Source organism: Manis javanica, chromosome 4, assembly GCF_040802235.1.
Source record: "Manis javanica isolate MJ-LG chromosome 4, MJ_LKY, whole genome shotgun sequence".
NCBI lineage: Eukaryota > Metazoa > Chordata > Mammalia > Pholidota > Manidae > Manis > Manis javanica.
The window spans coordinates 158,619,035-158,642,155 of NC_133159.1; the positions used below are offsets into that span (position 1 = coordinate 158,619,035).

Consider the following 23,121-nt stretch of genomic DNA (forward strand, 5'->3'; position numbering starts at 1 on the left):
GCTGTGTTGCTTTGCTCACAGTCTCTCTGCCCTACTTACTGATCATGAGTACTCTTATTCAAGGTCATGAGCTTTGGGGAGAGAAATATGGGCTTTCAGTCATTTCTTACCTCCAGTCCTTAGCCAATTGTTCAGGAGAGTTAATACTTGAGTAAATGTTAGCTCCCTTCACTTCTCATCACCACCCCTCCCAATTCCTTAAAACTGTTACACAGCAGTTTGGAAGTGACCCAGACAGCCATTCACATAATATATAAATTGTAGACTACTCATGCAACAAAATACTATGTGGCAATGAGAAGAATAAACTACTGCTACACACAGCAGCATCATGCAACTCACATGCACAAGGTCGAACAAAAGAAGCCAGGCCTGGAAAAGTACTTTCCATTTCTGTGAAGGTCAAAACCAGGCAAAATGAATCTGTGGTGACAGAGGCCAGATGGTGGTCATCTCCAGGTCAGGGGGGATTGGCTGGGAGTGGGCGTGATGGAGCTTCCCAGAGGGCTAGAAATGTTGCCAACTAGATCTGGGTGATGATCACACAGGTATGTACATGTATAAACATTAATCAGCTGGACTTTTTGTGCACTTGAAAGCAGATAGCTTTACCTCTTTTTTTTTAAGTGCTCTAGTTTTGCAGTAGATCATCATGGATAACAAACCTCTGTCTGAGAGTCACTTCCTACTACAAAGTCCTCTGATTTTTGGTGGTGATACTGAAGCTCAGAGAGGGTAAACTATCAGCTGGAACTGCCCAGCAAGTTTGTGGAGAGCCCACACCCTAAGAAAGGGACTGCATGTCCTGCTTTTCCCATGCAGCTGAAGGCTCCTCAGGGGCAGGCTCTGTGTCTCTGGCATAGAACTCTGTGACCTCCAAATATTGGTGGGGGGCTACCCCCAGTTCATAACTAGTTGCCGCTGGGATGGTGAAACATGGTAGGTGTGGTCATCAAGAGCACAAACTCGAAAGGCACAATTCTGTAGCTGCATGAGCTTAATCCCTCTGTACCTCAGTTTCCTCACGTGCACAATAGGATAATAGTACCTATCTTACAGTCTTCTGAGGACCAGATGGGTGCCTAAGCATAAAGAACTTAAAACAATGCCTGCCTCCAAACAAGTACTCTATATGTGTTTAATATAAAAATTGTTATTAGGGGAAAACCCAGACAGACAGACCAGAGTTCAACTCTGCTCCTCCACTGGTTGTGTTACCTCAGGCCAATCAATCAACCTCTCTAAGACTCCATTTCCTCATTTATTAAACAGAGATAATAATACCTAAACTGCAGGGAAGAATCCCTTCGCACCCACCCTTCTCCTCCCCAGTAGCCTCTTCCTGGTGCTGGTGGATAGCAGCATCTAGTGGACAGCTCTGGAACTGCATGCTGGCCAAGTGCCACTTGCCAAACTGCTGTGCAGTCCTTTAAACAAACCTTTAAAAATATGCACTCTGCATTGGACAAGTATTCATTAGGTACCTGCTGTGTACAGGACACAGATACAGAACCTAAAGAAAATGAAGCAAGAGATGCAAGATGACTGTAGAAGGGCACAAGAAAAAAATCACAATTATAACCTTATGATCAATACCCTAATTTTTTTATCTTAAAGAAGATATAAACACTACATAGGGGTATTTGGCACACTGGGACAGTGTCTTCTCAGGAAGTTTTTACAATTGCAGGAATGATTTTGGAAGGGCTGTTTCATGTCAATGACACTCAGTTAAGACCAAAGCAATGAAATGAAACCTTAGGTCAGAAGGTGATGCTCCCAGGGTAGCCTGACTTAGCTTTCCAGATTCTCCATGGAGACAAGGAGCAGGAGTGTATGGCTCCAAAGCCCATATTCTCCCAGCACAGTTCACTGCTCCTCCCCCAGACATAAGAGAGGGAAGAGGGTCTAGAGGTGGCACGGATCAGTCCAACTGGGGGAATCAAAGAAGCCTTCATGAAAAAGGTGGCATTTCAAATGAGCTTTGGAGAATGGAGATAGAGAAAGGGGTAGGAGGCTAGGGAAGGAAGGGCATTCCAGTTTGATGGGCCACACCGTGGATAAAGTAAAGTAATAGGGATAGATTAGACAGGAGGATTAGGGCCAAATCAGAGGGGGGCCCAAATGATAGACTGAGGAAGCTGCATTTAATAAAAGCAGGGGGGCCACTGAGAAAGAACATAATCCAATCCAAGGAGATCAGAGAAAAAGTAGAGATACAGAAATATCTCTATTAAGTGGTTACTGCAATAGTCCAGATGAGATGCTGTGGGTACCAAATCCTGATGGAGAGGATACAACAGATATTGGTGAAGAGGTGAAGGTATTGAAGCAGGAGGAGGTTCAGAAACAGATAGCAGTGGGTCAAATGGAAAAACATGTGAGAATTCAAGGTGCTCAGTCTTGAGGAGGTAATGGGGAGAAAGACAGAGCTGCATCCAGACTGGGGACTTGACCAGGGGTACCAATATGGGCAATAAGTGGAGAAATGAGCTTGGTCTTCAACAGGAAAAATATGAGTTGTCAGCATCTACTTGGAAATATGGGGCCAAAGCTCAGAAGAGGGGCTGGGCTGGAGGGAGAAAACGTCGACAGTCATGTGGGAGTCACCTATGCAGATGCAAGCTGAAGACTTGGGAGAGGGAGACAAAGGACATGTGGGGGCAGAAGGTAGATACCACCTGGACATCCGTGGGCTCCCTTTTTTTAAAGCCTCTTGAGGACAGAGGAAGCTGAGGAGGCCCAGAAAACAGAAGAGACCTTTACGGAAGATTACTAGGAAACCTTGGGGAGCATGCAGCAGTGCCCCAGGTCCGAGAGAGGCCAGGGTTCGGGGAGGCTGTTAGGCAACCATCGGATTTGTGGTTGGGGGTTGTCATGAGTGACCCTGGGAAAAAAAGCAGTTTCTAGGGCAGACGTTAAGCCGCAAAGATTTAAGAGGCAAGAGCCAGAGGGTATGGGGGCCCCTGAAGCTCCCAGGAGGAAGGAGGTGATGGTGAGCAGGGCTGGTCTAGGATGATGCAAGCTAGGAACTTGGGAACAAAATTTAAAGAGGCACCCGCTCTCAGGGTCACACAGGTGTCAGAACAGCAGGCCCCAGGGCTGTCCGGAGATAGAGGCCCAGGGAGAGAGACCCTCTGAGACAAAAGGAGAGGAGATAACCCAATAAGAGAACTTAGAGACCAGACAAAAGCCAAGAACCTTCAACCTCACATCCTGAGACACACAGTAGCTTCTGGCAGAGCCTCGGAGGACACGAAGGCAGGGGAATGGAGGGGTTGGAAGAAGGATGCACACTTACAATCTGGGAGCAGGGGCTAGGGACACTGATGAAGATCTGGAGACCTGGGGTGGCAAGGAAACCAGGGAGGATGCATCCTAAGGGAGACTGAGCTTCCCTCCTGACCCAGTGAGTGCTGGGGGGAGGGGAGTCCCAGCATCCCTGGGGTCAGCCTGAGAAAAGCAAAGGGTTCAACTCTCTACCGTTTCCCCAGGCTATTTCAAATCCAGGGAATCTTCTGGCACTCCACACCAACCCCAGAACACTGCAGTACATGCTTCCTTTCCCCAGAAAGGCTGGCAAGTTTCTGCTTCCTAGGACTCAGTTTCTGCAGTGGGCTGAACAGTGGTACCCAAAAAGATATGTCTGTGTCCTAACTCCCCTCCCTCCAGGACCTGTGAATGCGACCTTATTTGAAACAAGGGTCTTTGAAGATGTAATTATATTAAGGCTGTCAGGATGAGATCATGCCAGATTATGCAGGTGGGCCCTAACGTGTCCTTGTAGGAGACATTAGAGGGCAAGGCCATGTAAGAGGAGGCAGAGACCAGGAGAATGCAGCCACAGCCTGAGGAACACTAGGAGCCTCCTGAAGGCAAGGAAGGGAATCTCTCCAGAGTCTTCAGAGAGAGCACGACCCTGCCCACACCTTAATTTTGGACCTCGGGCTTCCAGAACTCACAGAATAAACTTCTGTTGTTTTTAAGTCTCCAAGTTTGTGGCATTTTGTTACAACAGCCCTAGGAACCAGAGTTTCCTATTATGTAAAATGAAAAGTTTCTGGAGATCCTCGCTGATTCTCCAAATTAAACCATTTAGCAAGGAGGGGAGTTCCAGGTCTAGCCAAAAGGTGTGTTTTTTAACTCACCGCCCTGTCCCCTTCTAGATTGAGGTTTAATACTTTTCACTTGAGTGGGGAAGAGGGAAGCCAAATAACTGCATTACCTCCCACCCCTCAGAGAAGGAGAGTCCGAAAAGAGTTATATCATGATCCACCGCTCCTTCCTCCTTCACCCAGAGGTCACACCATCCCGCCCAGGGTTGTGGAAAGGGCCAAAGCTGCCCTGCACCACGAAACCAAAAGTAAGGCGCATTTCAAAAACAGTCCACCTTTCTGAATTTCTCCTTGCGAACATACCCCCTGTTCACAGCGACTCTCCCCACCGCTCATGTCTGCCTTCTTTCTCCGCCTTCCCCATTCTTGGGGGGCAAGAGAAGAGGGATACCCCTGAAGCACGGGAATGGAAGGCACTCTCCCCGCCCTGCCCCCTCCTCCCCACAACACAGCTGGAAGGGGGAGGGGAGGTCAGCAGGGTTCATAAAGGCCAGATGTTGAGGAGAAAGAGAGCAGTGCCCAACCCACGCCCACCCACTCCACCCCCGCCCTTACCCCCAACGAAAGAAAAATTAAGAGACGGCTTTTAAAACAAAACTTTTAAGGTTCAAAACAGTTTCTCTCAAGAATCTGCTCTATGCAAACAATAAATTTTTACAAAGCGTTTTCACAGAAAAGGAGACAAGTCCTTCCCCAATATCGTTATGTGGGAATTGTTCCTCCCTTGCCCCGTTTGAGGGGAAAAAGGGTGTTATTCACTAGTGTAGGAAGAAGGGCAGTTGGGTCCTTCAATTGTTTGGCAGATCCTCAACCTCCAGGTTCCTCTCACACGTAAGAACTAACCTCCCCTGACCTCACCTGGCGCAGGAGACTGCGATTCCAACCCTTCTCTGACTAGGGAACCCTTCCAGCTGGAGGGTGTGGTCCACGCCTCTCTCTCCCCTCTTCCTCTGGAAAACAGAACCTCTGACCTCAGAACTAATCCCCCGGCCCTGCCCCCTTCGGATCCATCAGGTCCCTGACAGCTCCTGAAATGCCTGAAGTTAGGGGGGGAAGCCAAAGGTACCTCAGCCCCGCTCCCATCCAAACCCCATTTTGTCCCTTCAAGCCCTACTGGACCTTTGGGATTAGGCCAAGAGCACCTTAGTTTACCTCTCCACAAAAAGCGGCTTGTCTTATCTCTAGCCTTTGAGGGAGCCCAGTTTGGGTGTCCAAAGAATGGACCCAGGCCTGCCCTGTAACCTCCCGGCCTGCCATCCATACACATCGGTGGAGAGGCCCTCGAAAGGCAACTTGTTTGGTCTGATTTTATTGATTTCTTCCACCTTCCATTACTTTCCCTGGGACAGTCTCTGACCCCATTCCCAGGCAAAATCTGCGTTTTTGGAGGGAAGGAGATCCCTCAGTCCTGCCCCTCCTAATATGAGGCGTAAATTGAGGGAAGGGGCTGATTTATTGAGGGGGGGGGGTCCTCTTTTACCCAGCAGACAGTATAAACTGAAAACAAACAGGGAAAACTGAAGAGGGAGGCTCCAAAACTGGACAAAAGGGAAAGCTTGGTGGCTGAGACTGAAGACACTGCGAATTAGGGGTTGGGTGAATTGAGGGGCGTTAGGAAAAGAACAGGGAGGGGGTGATCTTCTCCTTCCCCTAGCTGCCCCTCCCCCATGAAGGCTCCGGTGACGCTTGGAGCGCTGGAGAAGGCCTGAGGGGAGTGAAGGGTTAAAGGCCTGGATGGTGGGGGGTGGGGGATGCCCCCAGGGAGCTGCCAATCACCTCCCCACCCCCACACAGCCCCCTTATCCCTAGGCTCCCCCACAGAAACAACCGGTTTGTCCGTCACCAAGGTCTCTCTCCCTCTTTTTTTTTTCCTTGTCTTTGAGCGGTAGCCTCCTTTGCCACCCCTGGGGTGAAGGCCCTGCCCCCAGAGATCCGAGATGGAAGAGGGGAGGGATTGGAATCTATGTCATTAAGCCTTTTTCCGTTAAGCCTTCTCCTGACTCCAGCCCTTGGTTCCTCTCCAAAGAATGAGGGGGAGGGGGTGTCACCCCTACCAGTTAGGTGCTTGAAGATCACTGTCAATTCAGGTCCCTCTGACCACAGCCCATAAAACAGAGAGGGAACAGGCAAATGTGGGAAAGAGCCCTGTCCTCGAGCCCGCAGTTTGGCTGTGGCCCCAACATTTCCCCCTTGGCAGAAGAGATCTCACGCTCAAAATTCCTCCAAGTTAATACCCCAGAATTTGAGGCCCGGGGGCTCAGGTACAGCAGGACCCCCAATCTGCCATCGCCACAGAGGGTGGGCAGGCGGGGGCTTAGAGTCTCCCTGGAGACGAAGCGAGGATGCCGGCCCTAAGTCTCCGTCCTCGCCCACCACCAGGGCCGGGGGGCAGGGGAAGCAGTCGAGGAGGCTGAAGGTGCTGGTGGTGGGCAGCGTCGGTGCAGGGCGGCGGGGCTGCACGCTGCGATGGGGGGGCGCCGGCCGCCGGCGTTTCTTCGCGACTCCCCGGGCCGGCCCTTTTGCTTGCGGCCGATCCGGCCCCCGGCGCAAACTCGGCGTGTCGAGGGCGAAGCCCTTAGCATAACACCAAAGTTTCGACCGGCGGATCAGACGATCGAAATGTTCCTGGCGGAGATCGCCGGGCGCGGCCGGAGCAACGTTGGCCGTCGAGGGGCTGGCGGCTAGGGCCTCGGGGGCGGCCTGTGGGGCGTTTCCACCGACTGCGGCCGTTTGGCCCGGCGGGGGCGGCTCCGGCGCGACCCCGGGACCCGCAGGCTCCGCGGAGAGGCCCGCAGGTGGCGGAGGAGACCGGGAACCCGGCTCCCGACGCGGGCTGCCGGCGGGCCCAGGCTGGGAGTAGAGACCCGAGGCCGGCCTAGGTGGAGCCGAGGCGGAGCTGGTCGGAGATTCCCGAGGGCGCCGGGGCGCCGGGCAGCGGCCGGGAGGTACGCCTGAGCGAGCGCCGAAGTGCGGGAAACTGCCTCCGCCCTCTTCCTCCTCACTGCGGCCCCGGCACACTGCGGCGTCGGCATCCTGACCGGCCGGAGAGTCCGGATCGCTGGACCGCCCGGCTTGTCCCGCGAGGTGCTTCAGGCCATCTGGGACCCAGCCGCCGGTGCACGGCGGGAAGCGAGGGCCCAGCAGTACCGGGGCCCGAGGCGCCAGCTCCCCAGGCCCCAGGCCCAGAGAGGACGCCTTGGGTTTGGCAAGGGCGCAGAAGGCAAGGGCACGCAGGCACAGCGGAGAGAACTCCTGGGTCCCCCGACGCAGCTTCCGGGGTGTGGGAGAGCAAGGCGACCCTCGCGGGGATGCCGGCACTGCAAGACGGGGAGCGGGACACAGAGTCTCCATGGAACCGCCCGGGGGGTTGCCCTTTGCGGGGACCCCGATCCCAGGGGCGGGATGCCCTGGCTGCCCGAAGAGCCCACAGGCGAGGGGCACATCGCCCCCCCCCCTCGACGGGGAGGTCTCTGCTCACGGGCGCCCCCGGCCCGCAGCCCTGGGCCGCGGAGCTCTGGCTCGCTCCTGGATCTCGTCACGCGGCCCTCACGGTGGCCGGACTCCTGGGTCCCTGTGAGTCCCGGTGCGGTCGGCCGCCCTTCCTGCCGCCGCGGTCCCTGCGCAGCCCCGGCGGGAACCCTCTCGAGTAGCCGGGAGCGCAGAGGCTGGGGAAACAAAGCGGCAGGCGGCCGCGGGAGGCGGGAAGGACCCCGGGCCCGGCACCCGGTGCCCGGGCCCAGGCGGCGGGGAGGGCGCCTTCCGCCAGCTCGGCTTCTTTCTTCCCCGCTGGCTCCCGGAGACCGCGTTATAGAGAACTGCCCCCTCGCTGCCCCAATACCAGCGCCGGGGCCGCGAGCCCGCCGCTGATTGGACAGCATTGCCTGTGACGTTAGCCAGAACCCCACCCCTCTGGCGGCACCGCCCCCGTCCCCATTCCGCACACAGACACACACACGTGGACCCGGCGCGGCGGCGGCTGGGAGGTAGGAGAGGAGGCAGCGTGTGTGTGTGTGTGTGTGGGATCGTGAGGGGCGAAATGTGCCGCTGCACATGGCCCGGTGGCTTCCCGGTATTTAGTCGTTGCAAAGCAATTCATTTTTCGCTTTGCAGTCTCGGTGTTCGCATCTGTAAAATGGAAATGTCCGTATCTACCCTCCCGGGTTTTCAGTGAATCAACGTAGATGAATTCCAAAACAATGTAAGGAAAGAGATGAAACGAGGCTTTAGTTGTTCACAAGCTTTGCCCAGCAGGGACTCCCGCGGGCTGAGAATGTTTCCTATCTCTCTATTCCTGTCTCCTAGAACAGTGACTGGCACACAGTGGGTTCAGAAAGTGTTGAATGAGTAGTTAGGAATTCAGTGTGCACCTCCAGGGACTGGCCCCAGCCCTACAGCCCAATGATAATTTCCATAGCACTGACTGCTTTCCAGTCTCTGTTCTAAGAACTTTATGTTATTTGTTCCCCATAACAATTCTAGGTGATAGATACAATTGTTTCAAACTTTATGTACCATACCCAACCCACTTTAAGTGCTAAGTAAACAAGTGTGTACAAGATAAACAAATGAAAAAATAAGTTCCGAGAGGGGAAGCGTTATTACAAGGCTGTGCTGCTAAATGAGTTGAGGAGGTGACCGGAGGGGACACACAGTGAATTCCCCAAAAACTGGAGGACCACCTCCCCACAGCACGTTCTATCTATCCCCTTACCTTTCTTTAGTTTCTACATAGCTTACTGATATAGGAATGTCTGTGAATGTATTTTTTCTATATTGTCTGTCTCTCCCATTAATCTGGAATGAGCTGAGGAGAACTTTTTCTTAATCACTACTGCATCTCCACTGCCCAGAACAGTGCCCAGATGTAATAGGTGCTCAATAAATATTTGTAGGTGAATTAATTAGTCCCCAGAGAACTGCTGTCTTGATAAAATCAGGTTATTGGGATATGGCTGCCTCCTATCCCCAGAAATATGATGGCTTGGAGTAAGGGGGATGGGAACTGGGTAGGGGTGGGGTTGGGGGTGGTCACAGAGAGAAATATCTCATTCTGGGGCAGGGTAAGAGAGGGTGTCTGTAAGGGGACAAATGATGCAACTTGCATCCTGGCCCTCCTGGCAGTGACAACAGAAGCATTGCTTTCCTAAGTGTCATCAAATAACATTTAGGAGGAAAGGGGTCAGGAAGATCTGCCTCTCCTACCTCTCTTTTGCAGAGGCCAGAGGTAAAAGCACCCAGGTAGGGCTAGAGTTTGAGGAATGAGGGGGTGTGGCATTCTGTTGCTCAAAACACTCACCCCCTAGCATCTTCTGTAGAAATCTTCAGGGCAATTGCTTGAGGGGAGATCCTGGCATCCTGCCAGGTCTAGACAGCAGGGTTCCTGAGTGCTCCAAAAGCCGTGGCCACTCTCTCCACCCTCCAATTCCCCCCCAACACATACACACACGGGAGGAAAGTTCTAGAACGATGATGATCCTTATAGCGGTCAGTGCTGAGAACTCTTACCCTGAGACAGCAGTGCCAGATTTCTTTTGCCTGTGGGGGCAGAAGGGCATCTGTTTCAGCCTGGTGTCCTCCAGCCTCTTGGCAGGTGAGATGCCTCGGGAGGAGACTTGGGCTCCACCTGCAGGAACCTGGACTGGAAAAATCCTTTTATCCCCTAAAGTCTCATTCATAGTTGCATCCTGTGCCTAGCACAGTGTTGACACAATGGGAGAACACTCAAAAACTTTTCAGTATAAATAATGAATGCTACATAACAATGCCAGTGGCCTCCTTTTCCCACTCCAAAAGCCACCAGTCCCCCAACTCTGAGTTTAGGGGCTTTCATTACTATTGAGAATCCTTCATGGAGGAGGAATTCTCTCCACCTCCACTTTCCCTTCTCCTTTCTTGAATTAGGTGCCCCACAATATAGCCCAGATGGGAAAGCCCTTGGTGGTCTTGGAAGCACTTTACAAACAGTAGGGGCTGGTGTTAGTAACTCTCCAGCGGAAAGGACCTGGAGTCCTCCAGCCTCCATTTTCAGAGGGCTTGGACTGGGGGGTGCCAGCTGTGCTAGCCACAGCTGGGCACGTCCCCTAGACATTCTGAGGCTCAATGTCCCTATCAGTGAAGAGAGGGTCAACAGCAGCTTCCTGGAAACATTGTCAGTAGGGTAGAAAATGAGCTTGCTGGCCCAGCTGTTGCAATTCCCATTGCCTACAGTAGAGGACACTCGACCCCATCTTCAGCTGTGGGATGAGAAGGCAACACCCTTCTCGGGAACCCTTCTTCCCCAGAAGAGAAAAGAGGGACAGGCTGGATGCTGGGTCGTATTCAGAGTAAGGGAAGGGAAGGGCCCCAAGGGACCTGGAAGCCAGCCCTTCCTCTTCCGTGGCTCCCATAGGTCTCACACAAAGGCGTGCCGCGTTCAACGATTTGGAAGCAGGGACCTTGCCCAACTGCCCTTTCCCCAGAGCAAGGCACCTCCAGGGACTGGCCCCAGCCCTACAGCCCAATGATAATTTCCATAGCACTGACTGCTTTCCAGTCTCTGTTCTAAGAACTTTATGTTATTTGTTCCCCATAACAATTCTAGGTGATAGATACAATTGTTTCAAACTTTATGTACCATACCCAACCCACTTTAAGTGCTAAGTAATTTTTATTAAATTTATAGTTATACAACCATCACCACAACCCAACTTTAGACCATTTCTGAACAGATCCCTCACCTCCACTTGCAGTAACTCCTGTTCCTACCTCCAGCCCCTGGTAACTAATCTCCTTTCTGTGTCTATAGGTCTGCCCTTCCTGAACATTTCACAGAAATGGAATCATACCATTAAGTGGTCTTTTGCATCTGACTTCTTTCACAAAAGCATAATGTTTGTCAGATAGTTTATCCATGCTGTAGCATGTATTAGCAGTCTGTTCCTTCTATTGCTCTGTAGTACCCCACAGTATGAATATACCACATTTTGTTTATCCCATCATATTCGGGTTGTTTCCACTTTTCAGTTATGAATAGTATTGTCATGAATATTGGAATACAAGTTTTTGTGTGGACATTTATGTTGAGTTGAATTGCCACTTCACATGGCAAATTTATGTTTACCTTTTTAAAAAGCTGCCAAACTGTTTTCCATATTGATTATACCATTTTTCATTCCTATTAACATCCATGTTATAGGTGAGGAAAGTGAGTGACAGAGATTTTAAGTGACTTGCCCATGGTGACACTGCTAGCCAAGTGTCAGAGCCAGGATTCAAACTTGGGCAGCCAGGTCCCAAGCCCACAGTCATAACCATGTCTACCCCACAGCAAAGAATACAAGAAAGAGGCCATTTCCTGCCCCACCACACTGTTGCCACTACCATTTTTGCCCATCTTGCTTCCAGAACTCCCTAAGTCGGACTCTGTTCCAACCCATTTGGGCTGCTTCACCCCCTAGCCATACCCTCACTTTGCTCCACCCCTCTGGAAATTTGCACCCATGGTTATTAGCTGAAGTTCTGGACTCAAATGGGTCTGTTTAGATTCTACTCTCCTCATTTTATGTGATTTGGGGTCAAGTTACTTAATCTGTAAAATAGAAATAGCATCCTCCTTCATACAATCAAACACGTGTTTTGTTATGGAAAATTTCAAACCTGCACAAAAGTAAACAGAGTAGTATAATGAACCTCCACCTACCCAGTACTCAGCTTTGACACTTATCAACACTTCACCCATCTTCTTTCATCCTTACCAATACCTACTTCTTCCCCTACTCCAATTATTTTAAAAACCAACTTTACTGAGGTATGATGTACATACAATAAATGCAAGTTTAAGTGTACAGTTCAAGTAGTTTTCACAAATGAATACACCCAGGTAACCTCCACAATTAAGATATAGAACATACTCCATATTATCTTGAAGCAAATCCCAGACATAAATTCCTAAATATTTCAATACATATTTTTATAAGATAAGGACTCTTCAAAAATAAACACAATCCCAACACTATTATTAAACCTAAAAAGAATTAACCATCATCCTTTAACCATCAAAAAGCCAATCAGCATTCAAATTTCTAATCATAATTTTTTTCTTTACTGTTTGTTTAGTTTATTTGAATTAGGATGCACAGAAGGCTTTCAAGTGATTAATATGCCTCTTAACTCTTTTTTAATCACTTAATTCCTCCTTTATGTCTTTATTTTCTCCTTGCAACTTATTCATTGAAGATACCAGACTGTCCTCTAGATTTTCCAGTCTGGAATTTACTGTTTGCAACCCCCTGGTGTCATTTAATCAAGCCACATTTATTCAACAGCATTTATTAAGCATCTAATATGTACAGGATTGCCAAATTCAGCACCAAGAAAAATACGCAATGTATTTATACTAAAAATATTGTTTCTTTGTGTTTCAAATTTAACTGGACATCTTGTGTTTCACCTGGGAACTCTATCTATGTGCCTACCTAGTGCTGGAGACACAGTGGTGAGCATACAGATACCTGCCTCCCAGGAGTTTACATTCTGGAGCCAAGTAATACATAGGCAGGCAGTATTCCTCCTGGAGATTCTGTGAGGATTAAATGAGTAATCCGTGTGTTTAGCACTTGGTCCATAGAAGCCCTTCATAAATTCAGTTGCTCTTAGCAATATCTTAGCCTTTTCCCCTTCTCCTTTTTCTTCCCTCCTCCCAACCCTGCTCCAATCCCCCCCAGGAATTATTCCAGACTTGCCCTCCTCCTGCTATATTTCCTCCACATGTTGGTAGTTAGTTCATTCATCTGTCACCCCATAGTCACTAAGCACCCAACCTGTAGCAAGCCCCAGGCCAGGACTGGGGACTCAAGAGACGATGGGGACACAGTCTGGTGGAGTAGATGGACATTGCAGGACTAATTTGTGAAGTAGCAATAAAGGGATGAGCATGGTCCTTGGAACAGTGGAGGCAGGGTGACCACACAGGAGGGAAGTCTTTTCACAGGTCATCTGACACTTGGCTCGAACAGATGAATAGGATACACAAAGGAAGCATGAGAGAAGAATCCCAGCCTGGGAAACTGTTGGGCATGGAGCAGAGGCCAGCAGGAGCCTCCCTGTGTGCCACCAAGTGCCAGCTATCAACGTCTTGCCCTCCCATTAAATAGAGGAGGTGCCCTGGCCTTGGTCCTGTTGTATCTGCCCTCTCAAGGTCACCCCTTATTTCCCTGCAGAGCCAACCCCATGGGTGTGTCTCTCCCTTAAAAAGCTACATGTTCCCTTGACCCCATAGGCTCTGGTCCCTTCCCTCTCCCCTTTCTTCACAGCTGAACGTCCCTCAGGAGCTGTCGGCACCCTGTCTTCCTTTTCTCACATCCCACTTACTCCTCAACCCACTTCCATCTGCTTCCGCCCCCTTCTGCCACCGAAATAGCTCTTTGCTGAGGTCCCAGTGGCCCCCATCTCATCAAAACTGGCAAGCTCTTGTCAGCCCTCCTGTCTTGACCTTTCAACTGCATCCCATACAACTGGCCATTTCCTCTTTCTAGGAACTTTCTGGTCCCTTGCCTTCTGGCCACCGTGCTCTTCTGGTGTCCTCCTGCCTCACAGCATTTCCCTCTTGGTCTTCATCGTAGGCTCATTCTCCCTCCTCAAGCCAAACGTCCGGGTCCCTAAAGGTTCTGTCCAGAACTCTCTTCTCTCTCTGAACACTCTTCTGCATCCGTCCACTGGGGGGCTCACCTCTCTGCTCTGACCACGACTTCCCACTGCCCACGGGGCCTCTCCCTCAGGCCTGCCAAAAGCCCCAGGAACTCAGCCTGTCCCAGTCCATCAGCAGCCCGCCTCCTCTGCTACATGTTCCACTTCCAGGGAAACCTGTCCCCACGCATGGCTCCTCCATCCATCTACTTGCACGGCCAGAAGCCAGGGGCCATCCTGGCACCTCTGTGCCACTGCCTCAGCATGTCACTCCCTCTGCTGTCTGCTTCTCTCCACCTCCATCCTGGCCTGTCCCAACCCCCAATCCTGCCATGCCCTCTGCATCACCACAAGTTATCTTTCGAAGCCACAAATTGAATTGTTACCCCCACTCAAAATCTTTTAATGCCCTCCCATTGTTTTCAGGATGAAGAGTGAAATCATTAACTTGGCTCACAGGCAAGGATACTGGAGTCTGACCACCCTACCCACAGGTCCTTTGGGGAAAGGGGACACATTCCCAGACCTTCAGTCTCTGCAGTGCTGTCCCCTCTCCCTTTAGCCACCAGGCCTCCTCTAGTGCCTAAAGTGACAAGCTCCCTTCCTCAGCACAAACCATTCCTTCTGAATATATACTTTTCCCCACTTCCCTTCTCCTGTGCCTGCCCAACCCCTGCTCCTACCCAGAGCTTCACTGAATCCTTCCTTCCTTGGAGGAAACCTCTCCCCACCCTTCTGGACTGTGACCAGGTCAGTGTCCATCACTACTGCCCTCAAGACCTGGGCACCTTCCTCCAAAGTATTTTCATCCACTTGTCACTATTCACTTCTTAGTGTGATTAATTGATTGTTCGCTCCTCCCCTACCCAGTCTGCTTCAAGGAGACAAGGCCACATGAGACCTTGCCTTAGCTCAATGATAGCATATATTTGGCACTCAAATACATTTTAAAAATCTTTTTCACTATGCACACTTCCAACCTAAAGAGAGATAGAGAAAAGTAAAATGAACTTCTGTATACCCATTATCTAGATGGGTAATTATGTTAATTATGTATTTTAGCATATTTATCATTTTTGCTGAAATGTTTTCAAGTGATTGAGAGTCTGTATGATTTTTTTACCCCTAAATACTTTAGGAATTTTTCTTACTACAATATATGATCATGCCTTACAAAATTAACAATAATTCCTTAATATCATCTAATACCCAGTCCATATTCAAATTTCCCCAGCTGTCCTCCAAAAATGCTTTTTTTGTGTTTGGTTTGTTCCAGCCAGGATCTACATAAGGTCTACGAGCTGCATTTGATTATGTCTCTTAAGTCTCATTTAAATCTAGAAAACTTTTCCTCATGCCATTGAATTCTTGAATTACTAAAGCATTTTAAGTAAATTATAGACATCATGTCTCACCTTCTAGATTTCTCTGATTGCTTCCTTGTGGTACTGTTCAGACCGTATTTCCTGTAAAGTGGGAATTAGATCTACAGGCTTTATGAGATTCAGGTTGACCATACCAGCAAAAACACTTGGTAGGTGATGCTTCCCCTCAAACTGCACCACATCAGGGTGTCCTCAACACCTGAGCTCCAGTCTTAGTGATATAATGCTGACTGTCTAAGTCCCATCAGTGACAGCTGATCTCTTTAACCAGAAGTTGTATTTTATTCCTTTAGAGACAGCAAGTTATCCGTGGGATGACGCTCTCGGCATGACTGAATAAAGGAAGTCAGTATGGCTAACCAGTGGTGAGGATGGCGGGCAGGAACCAGAACTCAAAGGGCTGAATGTCTTGATAAGAAATTGGGACTTTATCCTGAAAGGAGGGGAATTGCAGACCACTTTTAAGCAAAGGAAATCATGTGATCAGACTTGGCAAGGGGGAGGGGTGAGGAAGAATGAACGGAATAGGGAACTAGCATTTCCTGCATGCTCAGCCTGAATCCAACTCTGTGCTAGATGTTTGGCATACTTGACCTAAGTGAAACCTGTATTTAAAAGACAAATCCTATTTTACAGATGAGGAAAATGGAGGCTCTGACTCATTCAGTCACTCACCCAAGGCTGCAGCAAGAGACAGTGAAGCCCTAAAGGACGGCAGCGACCACCAGCATTGACAGGGATTCAAGGGAGGATCAGCAGCACTTACAAGCGACTGGCTGTGGGGACGAGGGGAACCCAGAGCCCTGGCTGAAGCTGAGGCTTCCTGCACTTCATGGGTGGGACACAGGAGGAGATGGAGAAGGTTGGAGGGGGAGATAATGAGCTCAGCCTCCCAGCTGCCCAGATGTCTCCAAGCTGTCCTCTTGAGAAATGGTGTTTATAACATGACAATGTCTATAATTTGGCTTCCGGCATGACTCGATAATTAGCTTAAGTTATCCCTCATCGGCATTTCATTCAAAGCAAGGACACTCTTTCATTCATTCTGATGAGGCCTGTGTTCTGTGAGCGTTGCAGGGTGAATGTGAAGTAGAGCTGGGCAGTGTCTCTCTTGGCTCAAGCAGGCCAGAGACTCAAGTTCAGGGGTGTGCTGTCTCTGGAGCTTGGGTGTGGGCTGCCCCTGGGATGGGGTCCTGGAATCTGCACATTCAATGCCCAGGAGGAATGTAGTCCAGAGGTTGGTCCCAGGAGCCACGTGGGGAATGCAGCAACAAGAACAGTGGTTATGAGAGATCAGCTGGGATGCAGCTGCCAAGGTGAGCTTTGAGAATGCTAATGGCTGCAAGCAGGTTGTGTTTTGGGGAAATGAGGACTTTTAGATTTAAGAGGTGTTGACAAGGTGGATTTCATGGGACTTGGTGGCTGATTCGGAGGAGGGAGGGAGATAAAGAGTTAAGAAGGACCCTCAGTTCTCAGGAAAAAGTGGAGGCCATTAACTGAGGTGGGACCTCCAAGAGGAGGGGCTGGTCCATGGAGATGTCAATTCAGTTTGGTGTCAGTTCCCAGGAGCCCAGTATAAGAAGATGTAATCTGAGGAGACCTGGGAAAGGAGGTCTGGGATGGAAAAGCAGTCAGGACTAAATCATGGGCACACGGGTTAAGATAGACTACAGGCATGGACAAGCTCTTCCAGGGAAAATCATGTGGATCCAGCAGAGGCCCCCGAGGGATGGTCAGGAGAAAAGGACCCCAGCAAAAGCAGCTGAGAAATGTGAGAGCAAGATGAGCAGGATGGATTTGGGGATTAAAGGCCATTGAAAAGTTAAAGAGGACATGATGAAGGAACTACTGGTCTTAGTGATTCTGAGATGAATGAGCCAGTGGTCTGGGAAACTGACTCTGGCTTCTTAGCAAAAACAGGGAAATGGTGGGATCACTGGAGTTGGAGCCCTATGGGATGAGAAGTAAAAGGCACAGCTGTCTCTGCAGGAAGAAGCAGGTGACATGGCACACCCTGGGTACCACGAGCAAAGCCATCAAGAGGGACCCCCACCAGCCTCTGCTCTGGTCACTCGTTCCTTAGAGCAGAGCATGGAGGTATTGATTGGGGAGGCTTGGCTCACGTGCCCACATCTCAGTGCCCAGGGCACATGTCAGGCACAGTTCTAGGCCCTTGAATACAGCAACAAAAACCACCAGGGTCCTTGTCTTCCTGGAACTTTTAGAGGGGAAAGACAGACAGCAATGTAATAAATGTGGGTTAAGGACAAAGAAACAGTATAAGGAAGGTGGAGAGAAAGGGCGCAGGAGGCAGTTTTAAATAAGGTGGCTGAGGCAAGCCTAACTAATGAAGTGGGAACATGCCTGGTATGCACAGGAAACCAAGGAAGCCAGTGTGGTGAGGCTCATGAGCAAGGGGAGGAGTAGGCACTTGGCCTGGGGCACTGGGGCTGCAGACTGTACAGGCCCCTGTGATCTGTAGTGACAGCAATCACATCAGTGTTGTCTGGGGCTGTGGATGCAGTGGGATATGAAGGAACTTTCTGGGTTGGAAAGCTTCTCAATCTTTGTTGGGATGGTAGTTAGCTATATTTGTCAAAAGTCATCACTTGTACTCTTAAAGTATGTGCATTTTACTATATGTAAATTTTATCATTAAAAAGTTGATTTAAAACAAGAGAGTGATAGATGTTAATCACACTTGTGGCAATTGTTTCACAACATGTATGTGTATCAAATAATTATGTTGTATACCTTAAACTAATACAATGCTATCAATTACATCTCAAAACTGGGAAAAAAAGAGAACTAAAAAATGTTTTAAAAAGAGAAGATGCATGCTAACAAGCAGAAAAGTCCCACACGCCCATCCATCTGTCCCCATCCTTTCACTTCCTCCTTTCTCTCTGGAGAAGCAGGGTGCCCCCTCTGGTCCACCCAAGCCCAGTACCTGAGACTGTCCCACAGAACTGCGGGTCACACCTCCCCTGCTGTCCTGTCTCACAGCCCAGCCCCTGGGAAAGTCATCTAAACTCACACTGTCTCCACTCCTTGCTCAAGCTGCTGCCACCCCTCTACCACACTGGACCAGCTGCCCCTCTGTGAGACACCTGCCCTGCTGACCGCTACCTCCTGCCTTCCTCTCTCCCCAGTGGTTTCCATGATACCACTTTCTCTGGGGCTCCCCCTCCCTCTGCGCACACTGCCTCTCGTGCCCCTATCCTGGCTCCTCTCCCTCTGCCCACTCTCAAATGCCAGTGTTCCCTGCGTGTCTAACTGTGGCCTGCCACTCTCTGACCTGCACATCCTCCCAGCATGGTCTAACCTGCACCGGGCTTCAGTTAACATCTACCACTGACAACACTCAAAGATATCTCTGAATATTCTTTCAGAGAATCAAGGATATGGCAGAAGAGGTAGAGAGAACATTGCATATGCTTCAAAAGCATTTTACAAATTTTAAAGTGATATACCTACCAACTCTGTTTGGAGATGGTCCACTGGACCTCAAGTTTACCAAGCATCAACCTGAACTTACCAACTCTCTCACAATCCTGCCCCTCCTCCCTTCTCCAGGAGTTCAGTGGTTTAAGACAGAAACCTGGGAGTCACCCTCCCATGCCATGACCACCAACTGCCAGTTACCCGCTTCTCTTGACTTCACTCGGTACTCATCCCCTCTCCATCCCCATGGACACCCAATTCCAGGTCCTTATCCTCACTCCCAAAGAGACACATCCATCCATTCACCCATTCATCCAGTCAGTAAGTATTAACTGAGCACCTACTATGTGCCGGGTGCTGATAAAGGTGCTTGAGATACATTACTGAACACAACACATAAAAATCACCGCTCTATGGAATTTATGTACTAGCACTTGCGATAATTCCAGAGGTACTCTGTCTTCTGTGCTAACCCCTCTGACCACAACTCTGCTGCACCCACAATGAACTTTGCCACATATGCATCTGCTTAGCACCTTCCACAGGACCTCATACTGCTGGGGTCAGGTCTGAGACACATGTAAGGTACCCTGTCCTTTCCCTCCTGTCTGCTCTCATGTTCCTTCCTCCTACTCCCCACTTCCCACACCTTCACTGAACACTTGTACCCCCTGAACACAATATAGCTCTCACACTAGTCTATCCACTTGCTGGTGGTCTCCCTCACCTGGCTGCCAGTAAACTCCTGCCTGATTACCTTCAAATCATAGCTCAGACCCTGCCTCCTCCAAGGAGCCTTGCCTGACTTTTCTTGGCACATGCTGGAAGCTTCTTCTCCAGGGCTCCCTATGTGGTCCACCCCCCATTACAGAACATATCATACTGCACAGCGAAGTTTGCCTGCCCACCAGCCAGCCTTTCCTTTCCATCCTGAACACCTACAGGGTTGCATCCTGCTTTGATTCTCTCTGCATCACCACTGGTTGGCCCATCATCTGACACACAGCAGGGGCCAAAAAAATAGTGGCGAGTTAAATAAATGACAGTGAATTAGTTGTAGTGTCACCAGCCCCACGGTGAAAAGCAGGGTTCAGGTCCTGCTTCTGTGCCCACTGGCTGTGTGCTCTTTCTGCTCTGAGCTTGTGCCTTCCCTGTAAAACTGGAACAAGAATAGACGCTATCTGTGCTGTCACAAGAAGCATGTCAGACGCTTAGCACAGTGCCTGGCACATACGCTCTCATCAAGTGAGCTGCTATTGCTGTTGTCATCGTTGCTATGGTTATTATCATCATCACTACCACAGGTGTCCATCCTTGCCCCCTGACCCTCCTACCCCCAACACTGTTCATCACTATTTTGCCCTTCTCACCACCCAACCTATGCTTGACCCACTGTAGTCAGCCTCTGCCCCCACTGGTGCCTGGAATGTTACAGGCTGAGGTCACCAGGGACCTCCTCCTTGCAGAACCCTTACCTCCCTTGACCTCTCAATGGCATGTGACCCTGGCATCACTTCCTCCTTAAATGTCCCTCTTCAACTCCCATGATGTGAATTTCCCTGCTTCTCGGGACCGCCTCTGGCCCTCACTATGAGTCTCTCCAGCCCAGACTCTGCTAGTGCAGACCCAAACAATCAACTGTCTGCTGAGCATTACCACCCCGTGTGGCATAGACGCCCAATGTCAGCCTGCACAAAGCAGTTGCTTACCAGCCCCCAACCCCACCCCTGAGTTCGACTGCTGAATGGACAGTGGAGCCCCATCTGCCAAGTCCCCCAGGCTGCATCCCTGGGAGTCACCCCCTTGGTGGTGCCTTGCCAAGCAGTCACAGTCCTTGTCTTATCCTACCTTCTTAACTTCCATATATCCAGCCCTCCTCCCATCCCTCTGCTTCTGCCAGAGTCAAGCCCTCTTCTGTCACCAGGACCCTTGCAAGTCTCCTACCTTGCTATTCAAGTGTGCTTTTTTGGATCAGCAACACAAGCTCCTTTGGGAGCTTATTAAAAATGCTGGATCGCAGAAGCCCACCCCAGACCTACTGACTCAGAATCTGCATTTTAACAAGACCACCCCCCTCTCAAACCAGGGGACTCACATGCACTTTAAAGATTGAGAATTGCTATCCTAACCAATTTCTCAACCTCTAGCCTCCTCCAACAAATTCCAGACCTGACAACCAATGTGCAAATATGGCTGTGTACCCCTTGCTTAAAAACCCTTAGAGGCTCCCCAATGCCCTCAGTCCAAACTCCTTAGCAAAATATCCAAAGTCCCCTTAATCAGGTTTTTGCCTTAAGGCCATTCCTCTAACACCCCATCTCCACCCCTCCTGCTCCCCTACCCCACAAAGTACCATATGGTTGCATATACCTTCAATACACATTTTGCTGGCTCCTACTTCGGTATCTTTGAACATGCTGTTCCTTCTGCCTGGAATGCTCCTCTGCCCCTCATTTGCCTGCAAAACCTCCTTCACCCACTTGGCCCCAGCTCAGGACTTCCCTGATTCCATAAACACAGTTATTTCCTTCCTGCCTGTTTCAGCACTGTTCTTAGCACTATCACAGCCCTTATCATCTTGAATTAAAGTCATTTCTATGTTTGTCATTCCCACCATTCCAGGTGCTATCTGTGTATCTTCTCTGGCCCACCCATGATGATTCAATAAAGTGTTTGCTGAAAGTCTAAATAATACAACTTTTTCAACTTTTGTCCTGATGGCAACTATAACAGGAGGAATGAAAATTAGACTTCAGGAGGAACTGGGGGAAAAGAGGAACATGGTAGGGAAAATGCACTATCATCTGTCATCCCTCAGCCTTAAAAATTCCCCAGGAGCAGAGTCATCAACCACAGAATGTTAACTCTAAGGGGATTTTCAAGATCCAGTCACTCAAACAAATGCAAGAGGGCAACTGCTTTGCCCAAGGTCACACAGCTGGTTAGGAGCAGGGCAGGGACTAGATTCCAGGTAGCTCTAGAAAAAGTTTGGGCAGATGGCTACCTCGCCCCATGAACCTCTTCCCTTCCTACCTACCTTAACTCCCTAAAAAAAGTCCCTTGTGACGGAACATGGTCAAAAGGACTACCTGGACTTACAGCTTTCAAAGCACCTGCTGAGAACTTGGCTGGGTGGAGTTGCCAAAACCCTGCAGATTGGAGGGGATCCAATTATCCCCATTTTACAGATTGGCAAACCGAGGCAGCGAGACTGTGTCACATAGGTAGCTAACAGTAGAGGCAGAACTTGACCCTAAGTCTATTGAAAGATCTGAAAAACCAAAAATCCCGCCAGGGCAGTCATTATTTACAATAATCATGACGCCTGGCCCCCTAATGCCTGGGGAATCCCCTTACTCCCACCAGTTCCTCTTTCAATGGAGCCTCTATCCCTTTTGCACAGGATGTCTGACTTAGGAAAGAACCTGTACACCACCCTGCACCCCAACCAGGCCTACTAGAGAGACCACCGCCGAGTCATAACCTTTGACAGGGAAATCACCGTCCCCTGTGCTGGGCACTTGACAGTGTCACTGCTCCACATCAACCCTGATGTTGGCACTACTGTCCACATTCGGAGATGGGGAAACTGAGGGTCCCAGATAAGACATTACTAACCCTTGGTCAAAGCTAGTAAGTGGATTTCTGACTCTAGCCCCCCCTCTTTCTATTCAGCCAAGCCAGGCTCTCCCACTGGATAAACTACCTGAAGCCTATTACTACCTGGGTTACGAAAACGATGTACCGTAACCTCTCTGAACGCCCCACAAGGTCAAGCAGCTTTGCTTTCGGGGGAGAAAGCGATATGCAAACCCGCAAGCGCCGGCAGTCCTTTCCCGGAGCCAGGGGCTTTCTAACGGGGAGGACGCGCCCCCGGGACCGGAGAAACCAAGCACCCATCCGGCTAGCAGAAGCGAAACCTCAACACCTTTCAGCCTCCCCCGCTCGGTTCCGGAAACCGGCGAGCCAGGCTTCGTGGAAATAAGCCCGGCGGCACCCGCTCGGAGTCCCGGGCCAGGAGGTGCCGGGGCCGGCGCGGTCGGGCCCGAGCAGCAGCGCGGAGCGCGCTTCCGCCCCGCTCGACTCCGGCGGCGGCCGCGGCGGCCCCACAATCCCCTTCTGGCTCCGGGGACGGGCGGGGCGGGGCGGGGCGGGGCAGGCCGAGCAGGCGGAAATAATTTTCTGTTTGGTCCTCTCTGCCCCAGTCCCTTAGCCGCGGGACGCGCGAGACAGGCGTGGATGCAAAAGGCGGGAGGCGGGAGCGGGAATGCACTGTCCTGGCACTCTTAGAGGGACGAAGAGAAGAGCAGGGATTGAGTGCCAACTGTATGCCTTGGCGCTTTCCAAAAGGATTTTCGTTAGATCTTCACTACAGCCCTTCCAGAGGGAATTAACACCCTATTTAAGAGGGACAAACGGAATGCTCTGAGAAGTGAAGTCACTTACCGAAAACTGCACAGCCAGGATCGGCGTGACACCTCCAATCAGTGTTTAGTTACGCCAAGGAGAGCAAG

The 23,121-nt window shown here is 50.3% G+C and overlaps 1 protein-coding gene and 1 long non-coding RNA gene across 2 annotated transcripts; one reads left to right on the top strand and one right to left on the bottom strand.

The window, feature by feature from the left end:
- Positions 1 to 4,699: 4,699 nt before the first annotated feature.
- On the bottom strand, positions 4,700 to 8,015 carry EPOP (elongin BC and polycomb repressive complex 2 associated protein). Its single transcript, XM_017645508.3, has one exon. The coding sequence runs from the start codon at positions 7,464 to 7,466 to the stop codon at positions 6,327 to 6,329; it is 1,140 nt and encodes a 379-aa protein (XP_017500997.1). The 5' UTR covers positions 7,467 to 8,015; the 3' UTR covers positions 4,700 to 6,326.
- Positions 8,016 to 15,208: 7,193 nt separating this feature from the next.
- LOC140849125 (uncharacterized) lies at positions 15,209 to 17,842 on the top strand. The gene is made up of 2 exons (XR_012130740.1): positions 15,209 to 15,528; positions 15,800 to 17,842. It is a non-coding gene; the product is annotated as an uncharacterized lncRNA (long non-coding RNA).
- Positions 17,843 to 23,121: the final 5,279 nt, after the last annotated feature.

Coding starts and splice junctions, on each gene's coding strand:
- EPOP (XM_017645508.3), bottom strand. CDS start 7,466: ATGGAGACTCTGTGTCCCGCTCCCCGTCTTGCAGTGCCGGCATCCCCG.